Here is a 24,750-nt window from a genome sequence, read left to right as displayed (position 1 = left end):
GCCACACAATGACAAAGATCCCCCGTATAGCCTGTAACAGATTGTGCTGTAGCGAGCACCTACGAAGGCCGGCACGGCACGCGAGGGGGTGGGTGGCCCGCACCACGCCCGGACGCCTTTTGTTTCCTTCAGTGGCGATTTTTAAACCCTGCACCAGGTACTCATTTGAGGCCGAGTCGACCTAGGGGGGAGGCCCAGGACCAGTTTAAATATTTCCACTGTTATTGGTCGTGCGTGGGAATCGAACTCTGGTCACCGGGTTTGTAGCGCACTACGCTAACCGTTGCATCGCCGCTCCCCACACAGACACACATGTGCGCACGGTAATGGCGGTCATGGGTAATCTCGGCTAAGGCCCTTTGAGAAAGCGATTTGACATTTTCACACCCTGCTGTTTTAGTAGCTCCTCATCATAGCTAATCACAGGTGTTATTTATTTATTACAATTACGCTTGCTTGCCCAGGGAAATCCTCACAGAGTCTTTAAGACTCTCTTTCAGGAGGATCCTGCAAAGTTGTTGCAGCAGAGAGGGCATTGTTGCTGTGTATAACTTCAATTGAGTAATTTGAAGGGAATTTTTTTTGTCTAATTTTTGGCATGTTACATTTTTTTAGATTTTCTTGTGTGTTCCCGATATTCATATGAATCCCAAATCTCCTAAACGCATCGCTGGTTAGGTCCACGGCAGGCTCCGACCGCGCGTAGCTCCGCAGAGTCTTGTAAAGCAAAAACAGACGTCCATTAATTTCGCCCATCATGCTGTTGTTGTGATCTTCTTCTTCGTCGCCTGGCCCCATGCACACGGGGTCGGTGGCGCCGCTCCTCACCCTCAATCTCCACTTTGCCCCCTCGACCTGCTGCCCGAGACCAACGCTGGCCATACCCTCCTTGATCCTGTCTCTCCTGCTCACCGCTGCCCTGCCTCTGGGTCACGTGACTCCTACGCCCGCCTGCAGAACCCACCGTACCACATGTTCACCATCCGTCCTCGGGATGCGTCTCCCCCCCCCACCACCTCAATCTCGCAGGCATCTGCTCGTCACGTCTCCCCACTTGGCACCAGTCGCTTTTTGTTATTGTGATCTCTGCTGACAATTATGTGGAATTATGCTTTTGTGCAAGTGTCCCTGATTACACATTGCCGAAGTCGCTGCTTATGACACCGATACCATCGGCTCGTATACCGACATAGCGCGCTGGGGCATGGAGTGCCCTGGCTATGACGCTGGTGGTTCTGCTGGTGATGCAAATGGTACTCCGACGAACTGACCTTGCCATGCACGCTGGGATGGTGATGGCGCATTCAGTTTCGTGCAAGTGTCAAACCATTGACTTGTTCCATAACTGAGCCTTATCTTCAGAAGCTAAGATCATCCCCTTCAAAGTGACACTTCCCATTCGGTATTGTTTTATTGAGATGATTATGAAATGTTGGCTGTGAGGTGGCCCAGTTTATGGAACTGCTCTGGTGATGGCGGTGGTTGTTGTTGTTGTGACATTGGTACATCCAGCCAACTGTGGTAAGGCCCTGCCAGTGGCATGAGGCTGCACCGGCAATAATTGATGCCAACCTGTAAATCATTCTCCATCTCACAGAGACATTTCTGCAGCCTCTGTGGGTTTTACACTTTCATGCGACAACCCTCTGTGATACCACAAATAACAATACAAATAATGTCTTCATTCATTTATCGAGGGGGGCCTCAAAGTATTTATTCACTATCCTGTAAATGAGACGTCTGACCCGTTCACTTTTGTATTCATTTATTCAAACCCCATGTGAGAATTCTACTTTTGTTCCACATTTGTCAACTTTTTTCGGGTTTAACCGTCAATTTTAACACGCCCCACTGTAAAGTACTGGCTCCAATCTCCAATCTGGCTGCCCTCTCGACTGAAGAAGGGGCATTGCCTGAAACGCTGCATTAACTTTTTACGCATATATCTCTCTTATGGGATGGTGTTAATGGCGAAGGTGGTTATATTTTTGTTTGCATATTTAGATTTCATTCAAAAATATATTTCTACAAAAAAATTACTTTATTCAACGGGTCCTGAGATGTGCTCGCGTTCAGATGCTAAATCTGCGTTTGGAGTAAACCCGAGCACCCGGACCAAAAAAACAAGTACAAAGGGATAACATTCAAAGGACAACAAAGATTGGTTCATGAACCCGCTTGCGGAACTGCTGCCTCCAGCACTCCTCGGGCATTTCCCAAACCTGCGTCACCCCCACCGACCCCCCTCGAGTCCGCAGCGCTGGTCCACGAACCCCCCCCCACCCCCCCCCCAGCTGCTAAAGTCAACGGGCTAGCGAGAAGAATGCTGTCAATATATTTTTTTCTCTTCTTGGTTCTTTAAGTAAAGTCACGTAGAAGGGAAGTAATAACATAATTAGCTGAGGACGGCTGCTTGCGTTGTAGCCGAAACGTCGTGAGAATTATTTTATTATGTTTTATTTTTATTATTTTATTACTTCCCTTCTACGTGACTTTACCGAAAGAACCAAGAAGATGAATCCCTGCAGTCACGAAAGCTTTAAATCTAAAAATATTTTTTTCCACGGAACTCTGCGAGTTTCTGCTCAAAGCGATTTGGCACTCGAGTCCTCTTCGCTGATGCCACGGAGGTAATTTAACAAGCGTGTAATGGAGCACGACTGAAATTCGAATCAAACTCGACAAAACACCCGTTCCCCGTGAGTTGTTTGCGACGAGTAGAGGTCGAGATAAATCCCTAACGCATTGCAGGCGAGAGTCGTCGGAGCCCTCGGCGATCGTACTGCGATGACCCTTTACTCCCCGACGCGTTACCCCTTTGACTCGCTGGCCGCATGGTGCGGGCATGCCCCGCGTTACTGTGGTTATTACGGTGCATCGTTAGATATAAGGTCCACGATAAAATAATAAAATTATCGTCCGCTTTGCAAAATATCGTAATAGTTCATAGTTTTACTTGAAAATAACATCTCATTTTCTGACTTATATTTGTGAAACAACAGAAAAATAAATAGCTCACCATTAGACTCTTGTGAAAGTTAATTAAATAATTGATGTCGCATGTTACTGACAGCACGTGCATTGTAACAAATGATTAGGAACGTATGGCAGTCTCATGTTGAGTGAACTCCATTCAAAGAACTTCTAACGTTACCTGTATTCTCACGAGAAGTATGGCAGAGCGCAAAACACGACACCACCGAATTTATAATCGCAAATACAAGGTTATTGGAACGTGAGTTCGCGAAAATTGTCTGCGAAATCAAATTTCCCGAAGCAATCTCGCGATACACTGATTATATCGATATCGTCTTCCAAATAACCACGACGTCGCGAAAACTGATGGTATCGCGAGTCGGAATCGTCGCGTGCAATGCAAGACCGCGTGCACCGCTGACGCCGCCGTGTCTGCAGGAAAACGCCGTGGACGCGATCCACCCCGGCTATGGGTTCCTGTCGGAGCGATCCGACTTTGCGCAAGCCTGCCTTGACGCCGACATCCGTTTCATCGGGCCCAGCCCCGAGGTGGTGCGGCAGATGGGCGACAAGGTGGAGGCCCGCGCCATCGCCCTCAGCGCAGGTGAGCGAGCGAGCGCTCTTGCCCCCCCCCCCCCCCCCCTGCGTGATGACGACAAAGATCCCCCGTGTAGCCTTCACGGACTGTTGGGGTAAGTGCTGTTGCTAGGAGCAGCTGTGAAGGACGGCACGGCACACGAGGGGGGGTGGGTGGCCAGCATCACGCCCCGGCCGCCTTTGTCTCCCCATGTTGACGCACCGCACCAGGTAGATCAGGACCGGTTCAGATATGCACCACTGGTTTGGCCGTGAGCGAGAATTGAGCTCGGATTCGCCGGCTTTGTAGCGCAGCGCGCTCACCGCTGCTTCCCACAAGGTGGCAGCCTTTCACTCACAGACTCGCGATTCGCCCATTCGCTCGCTCACGAACTTCCCTGCCCACATGCTCATCCATACACCCACCCACGCACCCATCCAGATATCACTGCCCATTGATATTAACAAAGCCGGGTTCATAGCACAGCTGTCTGCACACTGCGCTGTGAACCCGGCGACCAGAGCTAGCGACGTGCGGTACGCGTGGACTTTATACATCTCACCCACTTGGCCGCACAAGTTGTACTCTCCGGCACGCGGACCCCCGCTCACCCCGTAACTCCCCGTGTGCGGCCACGTGGTGGCGCAGGCGTGCCCGTGGTGCCGGGTACAGAGGAGCCCGTCGTCTCGTTGGTCGAGGCGCGCCACTTCTGCGAGACCTACGGCTTCCCCATCATCTTCAAGGCAGCGTTCGGGGGCGGCGGCCGCGGCATGCGCGTCGTCCGCAGCTACGAGGCAAGTTCCGCTCGCCTGAAAACCGTCCTCAATTACAATGCAGTGTGGATTCATTATCAGCAGCAGCAGCCACAAGCAGTCCATTGCTGGATGAAGGCCACCCCAAGTCGCCACCATCCCCCGTGGTCCTGCAATGCAGGAATCCACCCAGCACCCACGCACGAGTCAACACCATCGCTTCATCTCCACGGTGGATGATATTATTAACTGTAGCTCCCTCCCCTCCCCTCCCTCCCACACTGACCAACGCAGGAGTTAGAGGAGTCGTTCCAGAGGGCGTATTCGGAGGCGCTGGCTGCGTTTGGCAATGGCTCGCTCTTCATTGAGAAGTACATCGAGAAGCCGCGGCACATCGAGGTGCAGATCCTGGGTAAGGTGCCGCCGAGCGACGCTGTGGCCCACGGTGGAGATTTTAGGGGGGGGGGGGTGGGGAACGAATCCATTTTGCAGGGGTGCGGGGCTGCTGCAGAGGTGCACCATGAAGGAGGAGGGGGGCCATGTTTTTGCCACAGACCATTTTTGAGATTTTTCCCAAATGTAAAATTGTACGTGATTCACACATACTGTATAAGTACATTGCACTCTCGGTGGCTGGGCGCACCACTGGTCCACTCTCTATGTACGATAGTAATTCGGTGATGACGAGCATACGTTTGCCGGATTCCGCCTACCCTGCCGCGGTACAGGCGACAAGTACGGCAACGTGGTGCATCTGTACGAGCGCGACTGCTCCATCCAGCGTCGCCACCAGAAGGTGGTGGAGATCGCGCCGGGCGCCAACCTCGACCCGTCCATGCGAGAGCGTCTCACCAACGACGCCGTCAAGCTGGCTAAGCAGGTGGGCGGGCGATGCGCAAGCCGCTCCCTTTGGCGACGCTGCAGTGTGCGTGTGTTTACTTGTGTGCGCGGGTGTAACGGAAGGCAAAGGAGCGACGCTCACAACGAGCGGAGCACCAGGCGGAAAAAAAACAGCGAGTTGGCACAGTAGCGGGGAAAAGGTGGTGCATCGGCCAGTCATCTCAGTCGGTCAACCCATGGCACCTGGGTCTGTACCGTGACCTCCTCCCAGCGGGTGTTCGACACTCCACGTGGCCTTAAAGTAGCCTGGCGCAAGCGCTGTGATGACATAACTGCCACTTCGTGGTGAATGGCGATTGTCATTGTGTGTGTACGGGTGTAAGTGTGTGTCTTTACTCGCACGGGGATAGGGATCGAGTGGGACCGGCGTGTTCGCGATTTGCTTACGTGGCCGCTTCGAAGGGGGACTAAGTTGACCGCGGACGTGACCTGGGATCCCAGAGCAGCCCCCTCCGAGTCGTGACTCACGCCCGTCTGCTTCCGTGTCAAGGGTCGCGGCAGGGCTTGGCGCTGGCCGCGTGGCGGCGTTTGAGTCGTGTGTCGGTGGCTGCACCACGCGCGCGTGCGTGAGCGATCGCACTTCGGTGTCGATGGCGACGGCCTTGACGACGGTTGTTGCGGTGGTTGTGGTGATTGTTGTTGTGGTGGTTGTTGTTTGTGGTGCTTGGCGTCGGTCGTCACGTGACGCGTCCTGTCTTCTGGTCCCGCACGCAGGTCGGCTACGAGAACGCGGGCACCGTGGAGTTCCTGCTGGACAAGAGCGGCCGCCACTATTTCATCGAGGTGAACTCTCGGCTGCAAGTGGAGCACACGGTGACGGAGCAGATCACCGGGTGAGGACGACCACCTCTGCCACGACGATCGTCACTCGAGACGTTGCGATCTGTCGATGATAATCGAGTCCTCTGCTCGAGACGCACGCATCAAACTGTGTGTGCAAAAATCGATTATTCGCGTCAATGATTCGCATCCACCCGCCATTCCATCTTACTTTTCCCACACACGACCTCTGAGGCCCGTTGACCTTGCCCGACTCTCCTCTGCGCCGGCCAACCTCTGCTGCTCTCATTGTCGTCGTTGTCGTCACGTGTCCGCCGGCAGCGTGGACCTGGTGCACTCGCAGATCCACATCGCGGAGGGGCGCAGCCTGCCCAGCCTCGGCCTGCACCAGGACACGATCCGCATCAACGGCTGCGCAATCCAGTGCCGCGTCACCACCGAGGACCCGGCGCGCGGGTTCCAGCCGGACACCGGCCGCATCGAGGTGCGTGCCGCTCGCGACGCGTTTGGCACCAAGCCCAATTACGTTTGTTCACGGTCAGCGTGGGGCGTCTCTGGCTTGCGTCTAATGCTGTCCAATCCGTCCCCCTCTCCTGTTTCTCAGCATCGTCGTCATTGCGCACTTCCGCGGGTGCCTCTTGCAGTAAAAAAAAAAAATACATTTGGTTTTGAAATGTCTATGTCTCTGATTATTGTGTAGTCGTAGGTAGAGGGAAATAAATTCTTCTTTAGGCACTTGAGATGTAATTGAATAGCGATTAAGAACTTTTTGAGTCCACTGCTGGATGAAGTACTCCCTCGAACACCGTTATCAGTCACGGGGGTGGGTTGATCATACTTCACCACGCTGGCGAGTGCGGGTTGGTGAAGGGGTGGGGAGCGCGCCCAGAACCAGTTCACGTGTCACTCGCCCCTGATGTCAGCCGCGGCCGGGAATTGACTTAGCCTTTGCCGGTTGCGACGACGCTGCCGCCTCGGGTGCAGGTGTTCCGCAGCGGCGAGGGCATGGGGATCCGGCTGGACAGCGCGTCGGCGTTCCAGGGTGCCGTCATCTCGCCGCACTACGACTCGCTGCTGGTGAAGGTGATCGCGCAGGGCAAGGACCAGCCGTCCGCCGCCAAGAAGATGAGCCGCGCTCTGGCCGAGTTCCGCATCCGCGGGGTCAAGGTGAGGCGAGCACCGAGGATGCGTTAGCGGTGCCTCCCGCCTGCTCGCTGCACACGCGTTCACGTGCAGTGCGGTGCCCCCGGCGCTGCGCGCGCGCTCTCTCGCAGGGACGCGCCATGGCGTCGGCAAGAGGACACCGGAGCCACCGCTCCTCGAATTCACCGGCAGCCAGGCACGGATGAACCCGCATTCCGCGATCGTTCTTTTTGCGTGTTTTTTTTTGGTTTTGCCGTTGATTCACTTCTCCCTCTGTCGCTCGGCGGCGGCGAGGCAGTGAAGCGTCCGAGCGTGCGATGGGTCGGGAGAGCGATCGGCCATCTCGTGTCTCGACAAATGAACGCTCGCCCCGCCCTCCCGTCCGCGCTGGAGCTGTGAGCGAGGCGGGGGTGGTGTGGGTGGTGTGGGTGGTGGGGCTGGGATGCGTTGGGGCGGTTTGCATGGGGGCTTGATCCTACGCTCTCCACTCTAGAGACCGTGACTTTCGGTAATGGTTTTACTGGCTCTGGATCTTGTGGCAAATTAGCGTCGTTCTCCAGCGCTTTCCCGTTTATTGAAAATAAAAATTGCAAATACCAGCGCCGCCAGGAGCCGTGGCCAGTCCATGGGGATTGTCGATGTCAATGGATGGCGTGGGGCCGCCGCCTGCCCAGCTGCTCGCTCGCTCGCCCGCTCCTGCGAGTGAAGCGACACATGGCTCCTTTCTTCGTGAAGTGACACGGTCCTGACAAGTACACTTCCATGACGCACCATGTGTGCACGCGTCACCCTGGGAGCGCTGCCGAGGCATGCATGGGGCAAGCTCTCTGATGGAGGTCGCAGGAGGGACGCCCTTGTAATTGTGGTATTGACGATTGTGTGTGGGTGTAGATGGGTAAAGGTTAGCGCGCTGCGCTAATAACGGGTGTGCACGAGGATCGATTGTTGTGCAGGAGGGGCACAGCCTCGTTGTGAGTTCCTTGGTCCGGCCCATCCGGATTAGTGGCTAGGATAGAGAGTCAGGCTTTGGGCCTTTCCACCCCGTCCTGTATTAAGACACGAACCTTGACTGCAATGGTTTTGTGATCTGCAATTTTGTTGCAAAAACAACATCAGCATCTTTCACACGGTGTGTAGCTCAATATTCTAAAGAGTACAACAAAGTCTAGTCTGCCTAACGTGGCGACCGCTGTCCTTGTCCGTGTGCAGACCAACATCCCCTTCCTGCAGAATGTCCTCAACAACTCCCAGTTCGTGTACGGCACCGTGGACACGCAGTTCATCGACGAGAACCCGGAGCTCTTCAACCTCAAGCCCGGCCAGAACCGTGCCCAGAAGCTTCTCTACTACCTGGGTAGGCCTCGGGCGTGTGCACGGTGGCACACAGCCTTGGTTTCTGTCACGGGCGGCCGAAGCCCAGATCCGAAGCCAGGATCTGAGCAGGGGAAGGACACGCGCCAACGGCACTGCCGCCCGCTCCAGGGCCCCCCCCCCCGAGTGGTGCACATCCACCGCCGTAGTTCACAACGCAAACAATAAGCGTGCGGCCAGGGCACTGACGTCGGAGTCCCGGCCTGCCCCTCGGCAACTTTTGGAAGTGGCCGCTCGCGTAAATAAAGCAGTGAAGGAACAGCGCGACTTATGACGTTGCCGGCTCTTCGGTTTTTGATGTCGGAACAATCGGACGTTGTGCCGCCCCCCCCCTCCCCCCTCCAGGTCACGTGATGGTGAATGGAGCCATGACCCCGCTTCCAGTCAAGGCCAAGGTCTCCGACATCGATCCCGTGGTGCCGGACGTCCCTCTTGGTAATGGATTCGCTTCCACAATCGATCCGCTGTTCACAGCCGGGCGAGCTAGATGGACCGAATGGGCCCCCTCTCGTTTGTGACTCTTCTTATGTTCTTATTTACGTTGTATAATGACGTGATCTGTGCATGCCATCAGCATCGTCATCCTACTCATTCGCGATTTAACGCACCACGTCGTCACTTTATTACTCCGCGTCACCTCAACCCCAAGCTCACGTCACTGACAGCATCACCACCGTCTGTCCTTTCTCGTATCCGTCGCCTCTCAGCCTTCGCCTCCACCACCACCTACCCCGTAAATTGCTTTGATTTGCATGATTTGAATATTCGTCGGCGCACTTTTTAGAAATGCATGATGCAAGCTGGGGGGTATTTACATATATAAGGAACGCATTCGTGATGCCAAATGGGGAGTATTTGAACCCCCGTTGTTCACCTTGGTTGTTCGTGACGAACAAAGTGAAGCAAAGAGAAGCAATCACACTTTTGTAAATCTTTCAAACTGCTAAAATGAGCGGCTCTGGACCTACAGGATGAGGATCGCAGCATTTCCCCATGGACGTAATTAAAGCGAAAATACTGCAACGTTGAGGTGATAAGCGTGCGACTGTGCCACCGCAGCCCTGTGGAGGGCTTCATTTCTCGCCCGATAATTACAGGCTTACTGGTATACTGAAGTACGTGAAATGCGGCGAGTAGGCACGGCCATAGAGAGAGGCATTGTGGATGTGGTGTGCTGGGTGCGTAATTATATTCTGGGTCGCCGACCCACACAGACCTGACCGAAACCCTGCAGTCTAGTTCACTTCACACTCGCCTGCCTGCAGCTCAGCCGATTGTACCTTCCATCTCGATTCAGGGTAGTTGAGCATTCCCCTACTTGTGCGCAGGTTACCCCAACTTACATACAGGTGAGTGGACCTTGCCCCTAGCCTGCCACATGTATATTCAATGGGTAGAGTGCTCTTCAATTGAACGTCCTGTTAGCCCAGAGCGCATCGTAACAGGAGCTAGCCGTCTGATGAGCTCTCTCACCGAGCATTAGGTGGGCGTGGTGTCAGATCATTTCAAGATCTGATAGTGAATGTCCCCCATTTTGAAGCAGGCCCACCTTAACGCACCGCTCGGTAAGAGCCAGCTTCTGCCTCGTAGCGCCACGGCAGAGCACTCTGGGCCGTTGAACGCACCCCAGGTGAGCTGATGGCGCGTACCGCTTCGCCTGTGCGCAGGCGGGCCCCCGTCGGGATTCCGGGACGTGCTGGTGTCACAGGGCCCCGAGGCCTTTGCCAAGGCAGTGCGCAAGCACCGCGGTCCTGCTGCTCATGGACACCACGTTCCGCGACGCGCACCAGTCGCTGCTGGCGACGCGCGTGCGCACGCACGACCTCAAGGCCATCTCTCCGTTCGTCGCTCACTCCTTCAGCAACCTTTACAGCATCGAGAACTGGGGAGGTGAGTGGCGCCCAGCTCGTATGCCCTCCCTCGCCGCCCCTCCCCACCCCGCGGGGTTGCGCGTATAACCCCGGAGGTGATGTCGGTGGCGTTGGAGATACTTCGGCGGTCGGGAGCGGCTTGCGATTGGAAGCTTGTAAATTCAAATCCTGGATGGAGGTTGACGCAGAATATCATCCCTTCCTCCCAGGGTTGATTAAAAAACTAAGTTTTGGGTATTCAGCAGTGGTTGTCCTGTGGATATTTCTCACCCCCACCAAAGGAGCGTGGGGAACATCACTGGCTCAGGGCTGTAAGCAGGAAGTGAGCACCGCCTCAACGCTCATTTTAGCAATACATCTCCTTGGCTCTTTTTGAGCATGGAGGTTGCCTAGCGGCTACATTGAGCTAATGCCGGGCTGGAGCAGTCATCTGGCGTGTGGCGTTGATCAACTCGGCTCAATAATGGATTACCGCAAAAAGCCCCCACCAAATTATTTTGAAGTTCCAGCTCAATGCCATCAACGGAGTTGAGTGCCACCTCCCACTCATTAAACCGTGTCTCTAGATCCCAGTTGATCCTGTTGGGCTCCCCTTTCTTGGTCTTGCCAGTCAGGGGTTTTGCAATCTCTGCTCGCTTTGGAATAAACTTCCTGGAATACCCCATGACACCCAAGAATGAGCGAGAAGCTTCTTTTTACCGGTTGGAGCCTTTTGCTTGAGACCTTTTCTGTACTTTCTCGTCCTGTGGTTGGAGATGCCCTTCACCTACCCCATGTCCCAGGGAGTCGAGCACCGTCGTATCCCATTTGGCACCTTGTCGGTCGAGCCGTCATGTGTCCGTTGGCGAGTCGTTGTGAGAACTGTCTCTCGAGGACCGTCAAATGTTCTTCCCATGTCTCGATGTAAATCAGTACGTTTGTCGATGCATTTGACTGCCTGTGTGACACCCCTGTAGCAGTCATCGTATCATTCGGCTAAACACTGCTAGTGCTGGGGCAGCGGGTTCGTTCCCATCTTTCAATCCCCTGCCTTCTATGATCGGTTTAGTTTCCTCGACGGTGTGTACGTGCGTCACAACGCGATGTAACGGGCACGCGCATTGCCTCAATAAAAATGTAAACACTGCCGGGTGCGTTCACAACTCCGATCGGCATCACCTTAAACTCGTACAGCCCGTCATGCGTTGCAAAAGCAGTCTTGCATCGATCTTCAGCTGCCACTGGAATTTGTCCCAGTAGCCTCTCGGCAAGTCTAGGTGGGTAGAATATCGCACCCCATTTAGTTGTCCAAAGAGTGCCTCTTGGTTGGGAATTGGCTCCGCTTCCTGTACTGTTACCCGATTCAGTCTATGGTAATCTGTAGAAAAGCGGACTGATCCAATTTTCTTCCCAACACACACCACGGGACTAGAATGAGTGACTCTCGCCCCCATGTCCTTCATTGACGCAATTTTCTGCTCAGCTAAAGGCACTGGATATGGCTTCTGCCAAATGTCTGTCCAGGCTTACTTGTCAGTACGTGTTTGTACTTTTGTAGCACAGCCTTAGCCCCCCTTGCCATCATTCCGAGCTTAGTTGCATACTTACTGCTGCGTCCACCAAATTTTCCCTCTGCCTCGTGTGGCTCCCACTTCATATCTGAATTGTCAGCCAGGGGAATGATACCCGTTTCCACAACCTCCAGTTGCGTCACTCCACAGCCGTAAGCCTCTGCCTTGCCCCCCCCCCTCCTTGCCCTTGCCTCGCCCTCTCCCATCCCTCTGCCACCTCCCAGGGGCGACGTTCGACGTGGCGATGCGCTTCCTGTACGAGTGCCCCTGGAAGCGCCTGCAGAAGATGCGCAAGCTCATTCCCAACGTGCCCTTCCAGATGCTGCTGCGTGGCGCCAACGCGGTGGGCTACACCAACTACCCCGACAACTCCGTCTTCAAGTGAGCGGCCTCGCATCCCCCGCTTCTCGTGGCGGCAGGCGGGATACAGGGGGTCCCCGATATACGTCGGGGTTAGGGACCGGAAAGTTGCGACCTGGAACGAAACGACGTTTAACGGCAGAATTCCCAAACCCCTCCGAGAGAATAAATAGCAACGAAAATATTCGTATCGTACGTGTGCACTACCTGTTCTATACTGCACAACTGCATACTCTACACATATTGAAACCAACTCTGAGTTCATTAACCTTTAAACAGCATTTATACTCAAACACTTATTTGAAAACCATTTTTAAGAGCATTTTGAAGCAGCCCTGTACACTTTCAAACGTATTTGTGACATGCTTAAGCCATGACTCAAACATAATTATATTTTATGTAAGAGTGCACAGAAACTTAACCTATGATGTGTATGATCTTACCCAGAGGATTGGATGAGTTGTGTGCTGAAGGGTTGCGATAATATTTTGCGATAAAATCCACGCCGATTACAACGAACACTCGTAGCTATGCATGCGAGAGAGAACACAGCTGTGTTCAGCTGAGCCGTGTCGAAAATGATAATCGATCATTATAATCGTCACTGGTGCCGCCGGGCTAGTAGCGCAGCGCGCTGATCCCCTACTCATCCACGCGCAATGTTCGACTCGGCTTGGCTGAAAATTACATAGTGGCATATATGCGGGGACATTTTACGTTGCGTTCCTCAAAAAGTCAGCGACTTGAGTGCGGGGCGACGTATATCGGGGCGACCCCCTGTACGCCGGCACCGTCAGTTTTCTTGTTGCGGTGCGAGGTGAGCGTCGAACGCGCTCTCACGGGACCGGCGGCGCTTCTCGGTCTCCTAATTGCCGCCTCCCCGCGCGTTGCACGGCCGGGCTCATCGGTTTTGCGAACGGGCAGAGCCGTGGGAAATGCAGGAAAATCGTCCGCGATGGAGACGCGGCGGCCGGCTCTCGCGAGGTGCGGCGCACGAGCCGGTCTGTGCCGAACGGCGCCGCGAGTGTGCCGATACCAAATCTGGGCCACGCGGTTTCTCTTTCCACAGTTTTATTCCCCAATCATGCCATTGGCGTGACGTAACGAGACGAAGATCATTTGGATGACGTGTTTGGGCTCTTTGTTCACGATGTGAATCTGGCCTTGTGCATTGGTCTGCTGTAAGGCGGTGTTGATGACAAATGTGATGACGTTTGGGTTCATACAGTATCAATTTAGTAACTTTATTGTTATGTTTTCACTTGTATATTTGCCAGCATGTGAATTGTCTGCACAGTTAGTTAATATTGCCGGCAATGACTAATGCTGGAAGATGGACTCAGGTGACCTCCGGATTGCCAGCCGTGACACCACTGTGGCAGCTCCCTGCAGCATGAATAGCGAAGTCACTCCATCGTGCTTTCTAAGGGCCCCGGCATTCTCTGCTGCGGCTGCTGCCTTTCTCCGTGGCAGGTTCTGCGAGGTGGCCAAAGAGAACGGCATGGATATCTTCCGCGTATTCGACTCGCTCAACTACCTGCCCAACATGGTACTGGGCATGGAGGCGGCGGGCAACGCAGGCGGCGTGGTTGAGGCCTCCATCTCCTACACGGGCGACGTTTCGGACCCCACCAAGACCAAGTACAACCTCGAGTACTACCTGAAGCTGGCCGACTGACCTGGTCCGTGCCGGCACCCACGTCCTGGGCATAAAGGTACCGACGCGGCCCACCGACCACAGCGGGCACTCTCGCCTCCAGCCCCGTCGGCCTTGCTCGCTTCGGCTGATTGGGGGGAACGCTCACCTGTGGACAGGCGATTTGGGGGCTCGCCTGTGGACAGGTGGTGATGGGGTGATGAGCTGTAGTCGGGTGACTGGGCCCTCACCCGCAGTCGGGCGATGGGGCGGTTAGCCGGAGTCAGGTGACGGTGATCAGCGACTGACAAAGTAACGGGACCCTTGTCTATAGTCGGGTGAGGGGGTGCTATGAAGAAGGGTCGTTGTCCAAAACATCGCCTATTGTTGACGTTTCGTATCGGGGCATTGTTGTTAACGAGCAAGTTGAGTCTTTACAATGATACTGCAGCTTGACGTGCACTACGTGCCACTCTGGTTCACGAGTAATGCAAGTTTTATCGTAACTCCCGGTTGGCAAGTGTAGGCTTCTCGAAGCGTTTTGCCAACCTTTTATAGAACATTGTTATCTGGGGAGCGTCTTGTTTATTGACTCTCGCAAGTACGACTATAGTTGGGCAGTCCAGAAGTACTTTTGTTTCCCAAAACAGAGAGAAAATAAGTAACCTGGGGCTCTTTACGTCAGATCGGCGAAGGCACGCAGGAACATAATGTACATTTCAAAATAGACACCGGCAGCGTGAGCAATACAAAGCTCATTACCGCGAATCGCTTGGGCTTCGATGACATCATGATCTTGATCACCCTCGCCCCTCGCCGTTCACCGCAATTCCAAGGACATGGCGGGGCTACTGAAGCCGAAGGCGGCGCGCATCCTGGTGGGCGCGCTGCGCGAGCGCTACCCGGACATGCCGATCCACGTGCACACTCACGACACGGCGGGCGCCGGCGTCGCGTCCATGCTGGCGGCGGCCGAGGCCGGCGCGGACGTGGTGGACGTGGCGGTGGACTCCATGTCCGGCATGACCTCGCAACCCAGCATGGGCGCCATGGTGGCCTCGCTGCAGGGCACGGAGTTCGACACGGGTGGGTGTGGCGGGAGTGCGCGGCTCGGGGCGGGCGCGGGGGGACAGATGCCACCACTGCGCGGGTTGACCTAGTTATGCCGTGTGGCTCTCCTCTGGGTTTTCTGGCTATACTGTGCGCCGTTTGGCACGATGTTCAACGTTAACTGCCAGGCAGCAGCATTCGCCGCCAGCCAACGACGAGCGTGCGACCTCCCTCGTCGTTCAGGAGACGTGCGGCCTGACCCTTATCCCGACCTGGTCGCTGCGGAGCGCTCGCCGTTATTTTTAGTAACGGCTCAATAACACGCGGGCGCGGATCGGACTCCCCGCAGGCATCGACCTGCAGAAGGTGTTCGACTACAGCGAGTACTGGGAGGTGGCTCGCCAGCTTTACGCGCCCTTTGACTGCACGGCCACCATGAAGTCGGGCAACTCGGACGTGTACGAGAACGAGATCCCCGGCGGCCAGTACACCAACTTGCACTTCCAGGCGCACAGCATGGGGCTTGGACACAAGTTCAAGGAGGTGAAGAAGGCCTACGCCGAGGCTAACAAGCTGCTCGGGGATCTCATCAAGGTGCCGCCCCCCCACCCCGCACCCCCTGCACGCGCCGCTTGCAGGCGCCGTTTGCACACGCCGCTGGCACGCCTCTGTATGCACGGCAGAGTGTGAACTATTAAATGTTCCTGCTTGAAAATGAGGTGTGAGACTCCCGTCGGTGAGCTGACAGGACGCACCGCGTGGCGTCACCACCCGCCTGACCCCCGCCCCCCACCCGGCTGCAGGTGACGCCGTCATCCAAGATCGTGGGCGACCTCGCGCAGTTCATGGTGCAGAACAACCTGACCCGCCAGGAGGTGGAGGAGCGAGCCGAAGAGCTGTCGCTGCCCAAGTCCGTCGTGGAGTTCATGCAGGGCGCCATCGGGGTGCCCCCCGGGGGCTACCCAGAGCCACTGCGCAGCAAGGTGAGAGTCTGCCCGTTGCTCTTTCCATTTCCCATCCAGCATCTGAACTCTCAACCTTCCGATCGAGGAATGCTCGCTCTACCGCTGAGCAAATTGGTCGGTTAAAAATGTATGTATGTTGAACTCCTTTTGCACCATTCGTAGCCAACCGTGCAAATCGGAGGTGCGAGTGCGAAGCCTGTGAGTGCCAGATCTTGACGAATAATTAAACTGCTTATGTACGTGGTAAGTCCAGGCACTTGGCTCGTGATTGTGGCCAGCGGAGGAAGAGTGGCCCAGGGACTAAAGACTTTAAGGTCCACACAGAATTAACGGGGAAACTGTTCGCTCTGACATCAGGAAAAGGTCACGTTGCAGTATTGGCTGATGGTTCTGTCAGGTCCGTCGTGTAGACCGACCCATGACCAAAACATACAAAATGCACTTTGCACTTTAATATTTAAATATTTAACACAACACAACAACTTATTGTAAAACAATCACATTAACCAACCCACTCGCGTCTCCCCCCGAAAAGTCACCCGACCGCACCTTGGGGTCTCAACTCTGGAAACTCCTCTTGGCCTCGTGCGGGAGCAGCTTGCAGCCTCAAACCACTGGGCTGCTGATGCAGGAGCAGCTTGCAGCTTCAGACCCCTGAGCTAGACTCAGGAGTGGCTGCAGCCTCAGACCCCTGGGCTCTGATGCAATGAAGACACGCCTGTCACGAGTTGCAGCAGGGTGACAGCCCCGGGAGACTCGCAGCCTCTGTGCTCGGCAGGATTGTGGACGTAGAACGCCCGCAGTTTTTAACTTGCAGCAATCGTGTGTACCTAGGAGACTCACCTTGCCATCTTGTGCCGTCAGGTCGCGTACGACCTCTGGTGACATTCACGACCAGACTTTTCCATCCACACCTGTCTCTCGCTGCCTCTCGTAGCTGGGTTAGTGTAAGGCCAGCGGTGTTCTTGATGTCGTCCATCCACCTCCTCTGAAGTCGACCTCTGTCCCCACTACCTTCTCCATTCTCAAGCAAGACCGATTCTTCTAGTCCAGGGGTCGTCATTTACATGTCCAAAGTTTGTCAATTTCTGCTTCACGAATAAGGCCTCGAGTGGAAGAATGGGGACCGATCTCTCTCAGGACGGACGTTTGATATTTTGGCTATCCACGGTATACGTAGCATTATTCTCCAGCACCACATTTCGAATGCGCCGATCCTCTTTCGCTCACTCAATCTCGGCATCCATGACTCACATCCATGTAGGGAAACAGGGAATAACAGAGCTTTGACAAGCCTCTCCTTGGTGTTTATGGTAATGCATTTGTCTCTCCATATCTTTTGTATAATGGCTGTTCTACCGAGAACTAGCTGCCTTCTGTAGGGCCACACAACCCCGTCTTCAGCAAAAACCTGTTGAGATTCCAACCCTCCGTAATCGGCGGTATTGTAGACGCGGAATGCCCAACTGTTGCAGAAATCATGCATGCCTAGGAGACTCCCAGCCTCCGTACTCGGCAGTACTGGAGACATCGTCACTGGTTGCAAAAATGTGGGAGGTTAATCAACGGCGAACTCTCCCTACCTGAAGGCGTACGGCAGAGGCATGGCACGACCACCACCCAGTCGCCGGGAGTGGTCTAAATACCACTGTCTGTCACGCTGAAAACCTGTTCATACACTTCCTGTGCCAAACCTGCCTGTAACCCTGCACAAACCTGCTGATACACTTGCTGTATCAAACACTCTGTCTGACACGCTGAAACCTGTTCATATACTACCTATATCAATCAGTCTGCCTGTAACACTGGAAGCCTGCCAATATGCTTCCCGTGTCAAACAATTTACCTGAAAACTCAGCTCTCTACCTGAAAGACTCTAACACAACCTGAAAATAACGTTTTTCATTTGACTATGCCTGAAAACTAAAATATGATCACAATGTGCCATGAATGTACCTTTCAAATGAACATCCTCAGAAATTACTTTATCAAGGTGCACCTGTTGAAATTTGGAAAACACCTGAAACAGCTAACCGATTTACCTGAAATATTACTAATGTAAAATAACTCTCTGCCCTGAACTCGCTGGTAACATTTGCAAACGTATTTTATGGCTATGGCCCCGACACTAGGCTCATGTGTGTACACCTGCTTTAATCAACAGTTTCTAAACCTGTTTCTGTCTCCAAAATATTTTCAAACATTATAATTAGCTCCTCCGGGCTAAAAGACTTGTGCAGCATTGCAGAAGATGGCCCCTCCCACGCTATTTCTAGGCAAGGACGGGCTTCCACATAGCGTCAGGCCGCAGCTGATATGCGGCGCCTACTCGCTTGTCTGTGTGCTTGCTTGTTTGTCTCTCTGCCATACTGCCTGCCTGTTTTCTCATATGTCTGTGTGCCCATATTCCTGTGCCCACCGTTGTGTACGTCTGTCTGCTACCTACTTGTCTGTCTGCTTATCTGACCGCGTATGTTCCTGTCTGCCTGTATCAGAGGCGGGCAGTCGGGGCCAGCAAGGCCTTCTCTGCTGGCCTAGAGATTGTCAGAATCCCAAAATTATATATTTTTTCATTGGGTATATATTTTAATGAATGCTATGTGTATTTAACAAACTTCGTTCCCATCAGTTTATTGACAGTCATTTCATTGCTACTCTCTCCCTCAGTTGCGCTGCTTCCAGTGCAGCTCATAAATGAGAGCTTTTATTCAATCAGATTTTCCACCTGTGTTGTCCCTGAGGCCTTCAGAATGTCGAGTGAATCCCCTCTGCTGTTGAAGCAAATGGGGACGATGTTGTTGTTTGTCATATTCTTTAACCAATCAGATTTCGAGTTTGCCATGGTTGGGTGTATTCTTTGACACGCCGGAGCCTTCTAGCTGGCCTAGCCGCCTACGTCAGCATTTTTCGTGTGGCGTGATCGGAGGGCCAGTTAGCTAACTGAAGTAAAACTAGCTAGCACGTAACGTAGCATGATCTAAGATGTATTTATACTTTCTTTCGTGAGGTTTAGATTTTTTGATGTAGTGCCTTAGATTTTAGTTTTTTGTTTTCTGTGGAAAAGCCTGTTGAATCCTGTTTGTGTTATTTGTGTTTTACGGCTGTTTTGCTTGCTTGGTGGTCGTATGATTAAATGTGACTGGTTGTTGCGAGTTTTTTCTTGTTTCTTTGGTAATGACATTGATTTTGGCTACGCGATGTCTATTTGTGATGCAGCATCCTGTCATACTGCGTAATAGTGGTACATCTTTGATGGTTTCAGTCACCATGTATTCATGTCTCTGCAATTAGTGTATTGTAACTCTCATAGGTGTTGAGCCTCGTGTTAAAATCACTTAATTCCACTGAATATTGGGTGGTTACGTCGAATGACAATAGCATATAGCCCTAGTGTCATGGTGAGGTTATTCGAAGACGGTTTAATTGCGGGATGATAGCACTGAAGGCCTAGGTGTAAAATACACGGCCCGCCACTGGCCTGTATATATTTACTATTATGATGAGCCAAGAATGTCTGTGTCTCCCGCGCGTGACGTCACTCCACGTCGGCCAGCCCCCCTCATTAAAACTCATGAATATGTGACGTCCTCCACATGGACCCCCCCCCCCTCATTAATAATCATGAGCGGGTGACGTCACTCCGCATGGAGAACCGCCCCCCCCCCCCTCGTTAACAGTCACTCCACATCGAACAGCCCCCCACATTAATAATCATGAAGAGGTGACGTCTTCCAAATGGACACCCCCCATTAATATTAATTAGTGGGTGACATCACTCCTCCCCCCTCCTCAGCGCCAACTTACAACCCTCACGACAAAGGCAGAACCCTCACGTCATGCGATCTCCGTAACGCTATTGAGACATAGAATAACAAGGGATTATAACCTCTAAATGAAATAAGTCTGTGTCACCGCGGCCTTACAAATTGCGCACAAATTGATGCAATGAATACTACGTCGCGGTCTGCTTTTTGCTTGCAAGTTTCAGATTTACTGAAATGCACCCGTCCTTGGACCCGCAAAAGGCTATTGTCTGTATATTTGTCTATCTCTGTCTGCCTATATATTCATCTTTGTATGTCTGCCCGCCCTATATATCTGTCTGCTTACACGTTTGTCCATCTGTTTGTCTGCCTACGTTTCTACTTGCCCGCTGTCCGTCAGGCCTACCGCTTGCCCGTCCGCTTGCCCGTCCGTTCACCTGTGCGTCTTTCCCCGTCGTGTCCCTCCAGATTCTGAAGGACATGGAGCGGACCGAGGGCCGCCCCGGGGCGTCGCTGCCTCCCCTGGACTTCGTGCAGCTGGAGAAGGATCTGAAGGGGCGGCACGGGAGGGACATCACCCCGGAGGACGTCGTGTCAGCCTCCATGTACCCGCAGGCAAGGGAGTGCGCCGCACGCGATCGCAGGGCAGAGGGGTGATGCTAAGAGCAATTATAAAATATAAGAGACATTCCGGAGTGCGGTATTGACTGGGTTCTACTCAGCAGTCCATTACTGAGCATCGAGCGTTGGCAAGCCCCGAGCTTCCGTGTGGCTCAACCGCACGGGTGACGTGAGCATTCCTCAATGGCCACGGTTTGTTGTTGCGCATGTTAATACATGTGTTTATTCTCAGTCTGCAAGTTCAGTGCAGAGTTGGCTTTAAAAGTGTTTTGTACGTGTAGAATTTTAAACATAAGGTGACATGCTTTGGCTCTGTGATGTTTTTAAAGGTTTTATTTGAAATGTAATTATCCCCCCCCCCCCCCCCCCCCGCTCAAGGGGATGTTAAAACATTGTATTAACAAATTCAAAGATGGAATGAGGTGAAGTGGCGGCGCAGTGAGCCAGCGTTGATGGTAGACTCACACAAGGGGTTGGGGTGGCCGTGTCGTGCAGGTGTTCGATGAGTTCAAGGAGTTCACGGCGCAGTACGGGCCGGTCGATTGCCTCAACACTCGCCTCTTCCTGGAGGGGCCCCAAATTGCCGAAGAATTCCAGGTGAGGCCTCACACCTCGTCGTACTTCGTCATCACTCGTCGGCCCTAAGATGGGTCGTGCCGCAAACTGCGACGCTCCACCAGAAAGTAAGGGCACTGAAATGTTCACAAAACCTCATATCGCCGCAAATTCACAATGCGACGGGTGTTGCGCAGGTTGAGCTGGAGAGGGGGAAGACGCTGATCATTAAGGCGCTGGCTCTGGGAGACCTCAACAAGGGCCACCGGGAGGTGTTCTTTGAGCTCAACGGGCAGCTCCGATCGGTGCTCGTCAAGGACACCAAGGCCATGAAGGTAGAGACGCACGATCCAATCGTCGGCCGCGTTAGAGACGCGCTGCATTTTATGTATTGCCGTTGCCTCCGCGCGATGCTCTGATTCCTTTAATAAAAAACGGGGTTCAATCGCGTGGTCTTGAAAAGAGTAAAGATCGGCAGCGTCGCCAGGACGAGGGTGGCAAGCGCGGTGACGGCAACGCGCCTTGTTGCGTCGTCGCCTCCGTATGCGCACAGCAGGGGGGCCACGCCGCCCTGTGCCGCGTTGGCCGCAATCGACCGCCGACCTCTCCGACCCCATCGACCACCGGCCGATGGAGGGGAGCGGCTCGCGCTCCGCTCGCGCTCGGGGGGCCTTAGGTCAACTCACCCTTAAACGAGTACCTGGTGTGTAAACACGAGTACTCGTGAAACAAAAGGCGGAAAGCAGTCTGTGGTCTGTGCGTAAGCGTGGCTTCTGCTCTCGTTCACAGAACATGCACGTGCACCCCAAGGCGCTGAAGAGCGTGAAGGGGCAGGTGGGGGCCCCCATGCCGGGCAATGTGATCGAAATCAAGGTGAAGGAAGGGGAGCAGGTGGAGAAGGGGCAGCCCCTGTGCGTGCTGAGCGCCATGAAGATGGAGACGGTGGTGAACGCGCCCATGACGGGAAAGATCACCAAGCTGCACGTGCAATCCAGCATGCACCTGGAGGGCGACGACCTCATCCTGGAGATCGAGTGACGGGCGTCATGCCGCGCCGGCCCCTCGTCGCGTTCCGTTTCTTCGGGCCTCACCTCTTCAGCCCAATCCCTCGCCCCTTCCTAACCCTCCCTCCCCCCATCTCTCCCTCCCTCGCGCTGTGTGCGTGCGTGAATTCCGCACCTGCGTGGGACGTGGCGCTTGTCCCCTCACCCGTGCGATAGTTTCACGGTTCTGACTCCCGCGTCGAATGAAACGCGTTTGGACGCGCCTGCGGGAAAAGCCTGCGCTAGCGTCCACGCACCATTCGTCCGGGAGCAAGGCGTGTGGCCGTTCTTGGGTATCGCCGCGGAATCTGACCATTGCAGCAATTGACACTGAAATTATTACCTCCGCCCTCTGCTTTCCGGGGCTCGCGAGTGAACAGGGCAGATAGCGGCACGCGCGCGCTCTCGCGTTTGTCTCGGGATGTCGCCCGCAGACATCCCGAGGTCCTGTCCACGCCAGGCTTGGGGTTGACCAAGTGCAATGAAAGTATTTTTCTCACATTGATCGCAATTAGGATTGCTAAATGAAACTTGACAGTGCCTCGCCGTCGTCAACGCGGTCCGTGTGTCTCGGCAGAGTTCGTGAAAATAAACCGCGAGTTCGTCACCAGGCAGCTGCACACACATTGCGTGTCGACCGCCACGCCTAGAATCCGCCGGTAATCGTGGGCGTTTGGCACTGTTATTTAATTGGAGATGTTTTGTTTGTTGGATAACGGCCTTAGCTAACCGATACCAGCGCGATGGGATGAATACAAACCCCCAAATCCCCCCGCCCCAACCCCTTTCCCGAGCCTGATCCATTTGCAGCGCAGCTTGCGTCTCTGAACCGCACCTTCTTGTGCCCGTACAAAGCCAACAAGTTTCTGGATGTGAAACCGGAGGCCACTTTTAAGGGTCAGCGTTCGCTTAATTGTTTAACCTTGAAACGTGTTTGGCCTTGTTGTCTAGGCCGGGGTACACGTCGGCGTCGAAGGTGAAACACATTAGCCAGCCGTGGCAATGTCGAGGTTGGTGTCGCGGTTAATGTTGGGTTGAAAAGGTCGGTCGTCAGGATTCTGCAGCGGGTAGCTTTATTGACAAGCGGCTCTTGCAACGATGAGTAAGTAAAGCATTGTCGGCGCCATGTTTTCTGGTTCCAAAATATAATTCCACGAGGTCACATGGCACATTTGGACCAATCGAACGGCAGTTTAACCCATAGCATTGACGAATAGTGGACAAGTGGCGACGGGAGCATTGCAGAGTTTGCCTGAAGTGCTGAACCGACCGTCTGTGAGACTTGTCGAGCGCACGCCGTCTCCAGAATTAGATGAGGATTGCTCGGCGTTCATGCAGAAAGCACAGATTCTCTCCGCCACGACAGCTTGTCACGCCAGAGCCACGGGTAAATATATGCTCAATTTGTAATGAGGATTAAAAGTTTATAATTACATTTCAAATCAAAAATTTAAACCAGGATGTGTATTAGTCCCATAATCTGTTATCTGACTGAGAGGGGATGGGGCGGTGTGAGCTGTGAGCTATTTCAACCCTTTGCTCGCAAGAAAACGGTAGTGAAAATAACAAAGTGTGAAATAAGTTAATACCGTGCTATATTTTCAGCAGTGAGAATACTCAAGTAAGAATTCCGGGCCACTATCTTAGAAATGAACGCCTAATTTTCGAACCAATTTTTTTTTTATCAACCGATGGGAGCTCTCTTTTTTTGTTAGTTGACCCTTCTTGGTGCGCGTGCCTCTCGGGTATGGCTGCTCGCTGCAGCGGGAACTGTGCACAAAGACGCAGCCAACGCGGATGAGGGGGGATCTGTGCTGGGTGCGTGGAGAGTCGGGGGGGGGGGGGGGAAGAAAAATGCATTTTGTTCGACCGTCGGTCATTAGGAATTCTGCCGTGGTCCTTGGCTCGCGGCTGATGAGGAGCTCTGCGATGAGGTTTTTTGGAACACGGCGCGTGTAGCGGCAAGATTCTGACATTAGCGGGCTGCAAACTAAATTTAGGCCATAATTACAGCAATTGTGTATATAGCATTAATCTGCGGGGGCACTAATAAGTAGGAGCGTGACAGATGGGTATTTCAAAATGTCTCTACGAGCATAACAGTAAATTGTAAATTTGTTTCTTTAAGAATTATAAACACCACTCATTAATCCGAAAACTTGCCGATCGAAAAATGCTTATGAGGGCGATCGAACTTGTAATTTTAGAAATTGCAACCACAACGTAATAATCAGGGGCGCGTTGATCCGTTACGAAAATTGATTACAGCCGAAACGAGCAACGTGGCAACGGGTGCCACGTGCTATCATCGCTCGAGCGTCTTGTGATGGTAACACGTGGCACCCATCGTCACGTGGTCATCGCTCGACGGTCTCATCACACGTGACAATGGGGACAATGGGTGTCACGTGTGATCATCACTCGACGGTCGGCTGAAGCCAGCCGCTGGTGCCGTTGTGAGGGTTTGCTGCTCGTTCTGGAGACGATTCCACACCCCCACCGTGTGGGCTAACTTCGTAGGCTGTTGGGGGGGGAGGGTGCCATGAGAGTCCGCGAACCCCCGCGGTTTCTGTTCCCCCGATCGGGATCGCAGGCCACGTCGACGTTGACCAATTGTGACGCGATAATTGCACGACGGGCGCAGGCGAAGCTTTTTTTAACGAATCATTCGCGCGTGTAGAATTACTTCAGGCCTAGTCAATCATGTTTACTTTTGAGTTTACAAAATGCTTTTACGTAATTGCGTAACTAATGATTGACATGAATTACGCCGCTCGCAGCACAAGAACCCTCACGTGCAAAATCGTCAATCGTGGAGCAATAATGATGCGTGTGA

The 24,750-nt window shown here is 53.6% G+C and overlaps 1 protein-coding gene across 1 annotated transcript in view; it reads left to right on the top strand.

The window, feature by feature from the left end:
• Nucleotides 1-23,592, top strand: part of LOC133342275 (pyruvate carboxylase, mitochondrial-like) — a 56,443-nt gene extending 32,851 nt beyond the window's left edge. The window contains 21 exon segments of the mRNA XM_061551333.1: nucleotides 3,415-3,580; nucleotides 4,202-4,347; nucleotides 4,600-4,717; nucleotides 5,034-5,185; nucleotides 5,920-6,038; nucleotides 6,307-6,469; nucleotides 6,970-7,152; nucleotides 8,338-8,482; nucleotides 8,845-8,934; nucleotides 10,167-10,249; nucleotides 10,251-10,389; nucleotides 12,145-12,301; nucleotides 13,754-13,955; nucleotides 13,957-13,995; nucleotides 14,753-15,002; nucleotides 15,316-15,560; nucleotides 15,770-15,949; nucleotides 20,164-20,310; nucleotides 20,812-20,913; nucleotides 21,069-21,206; nucleotides 21,661-23,592. Of these exon segments, the coding sequence (XP_061407317.1) occupies nucleotides 3,415-3,580; nucleotides 4,202-4,347; nucleotides 4,600-4,717; nucleotides 5,034-5,185; nucleotides 5,920-6,038; nucleotides 6,307-6,469; nucleotides 6,970-7,152; nucleotides 8,338-8,482; nucleotides 8,845-8,934; nucleotides 10,167-10,249; nucleotides 10,251-10,389; nucleotides 12,145-12,301; nucleotides 13,754-13,955; nucleotides 13,957-13,995; nucleotides 14,753-15,002; nucleotides 15,316-15,560; nucleotides 15,770-15,949; nucleotides 20,164-20,310; nucleotides 20,812-20,913; nucleotides 21,069-21,206; nucleotides 21,661-21,909 (3,213 nt within the window). The 3' untranslated portion in view covers nucleotides 21,910-23,592.
• Nucleotides 23,593-24,750: the final 1,158 nt, after the last annotated feature.

This window comes from Lethenteron reissneri, chromosome 14 (assembly GCF_015708825.2).
Source record: "Lethenteron reissneri isolate LAM-NWPU_2019-01 chromosome 14, ASM1570882v1, whole genome shotgun sequence".
Classification (NCBI taxonomy): domain Eukaryota; kingdom Metazoa; phylum Chordata; class Hyperoartia; order Petromyzontiformes; family Petromyzontidae; genus Lethenteron; species Lethenteron reissneri.
Note: the sequence above shows the minus strand (reverse complement) of the source record. Positions and strands in the feature narration are given on the sequence as shown.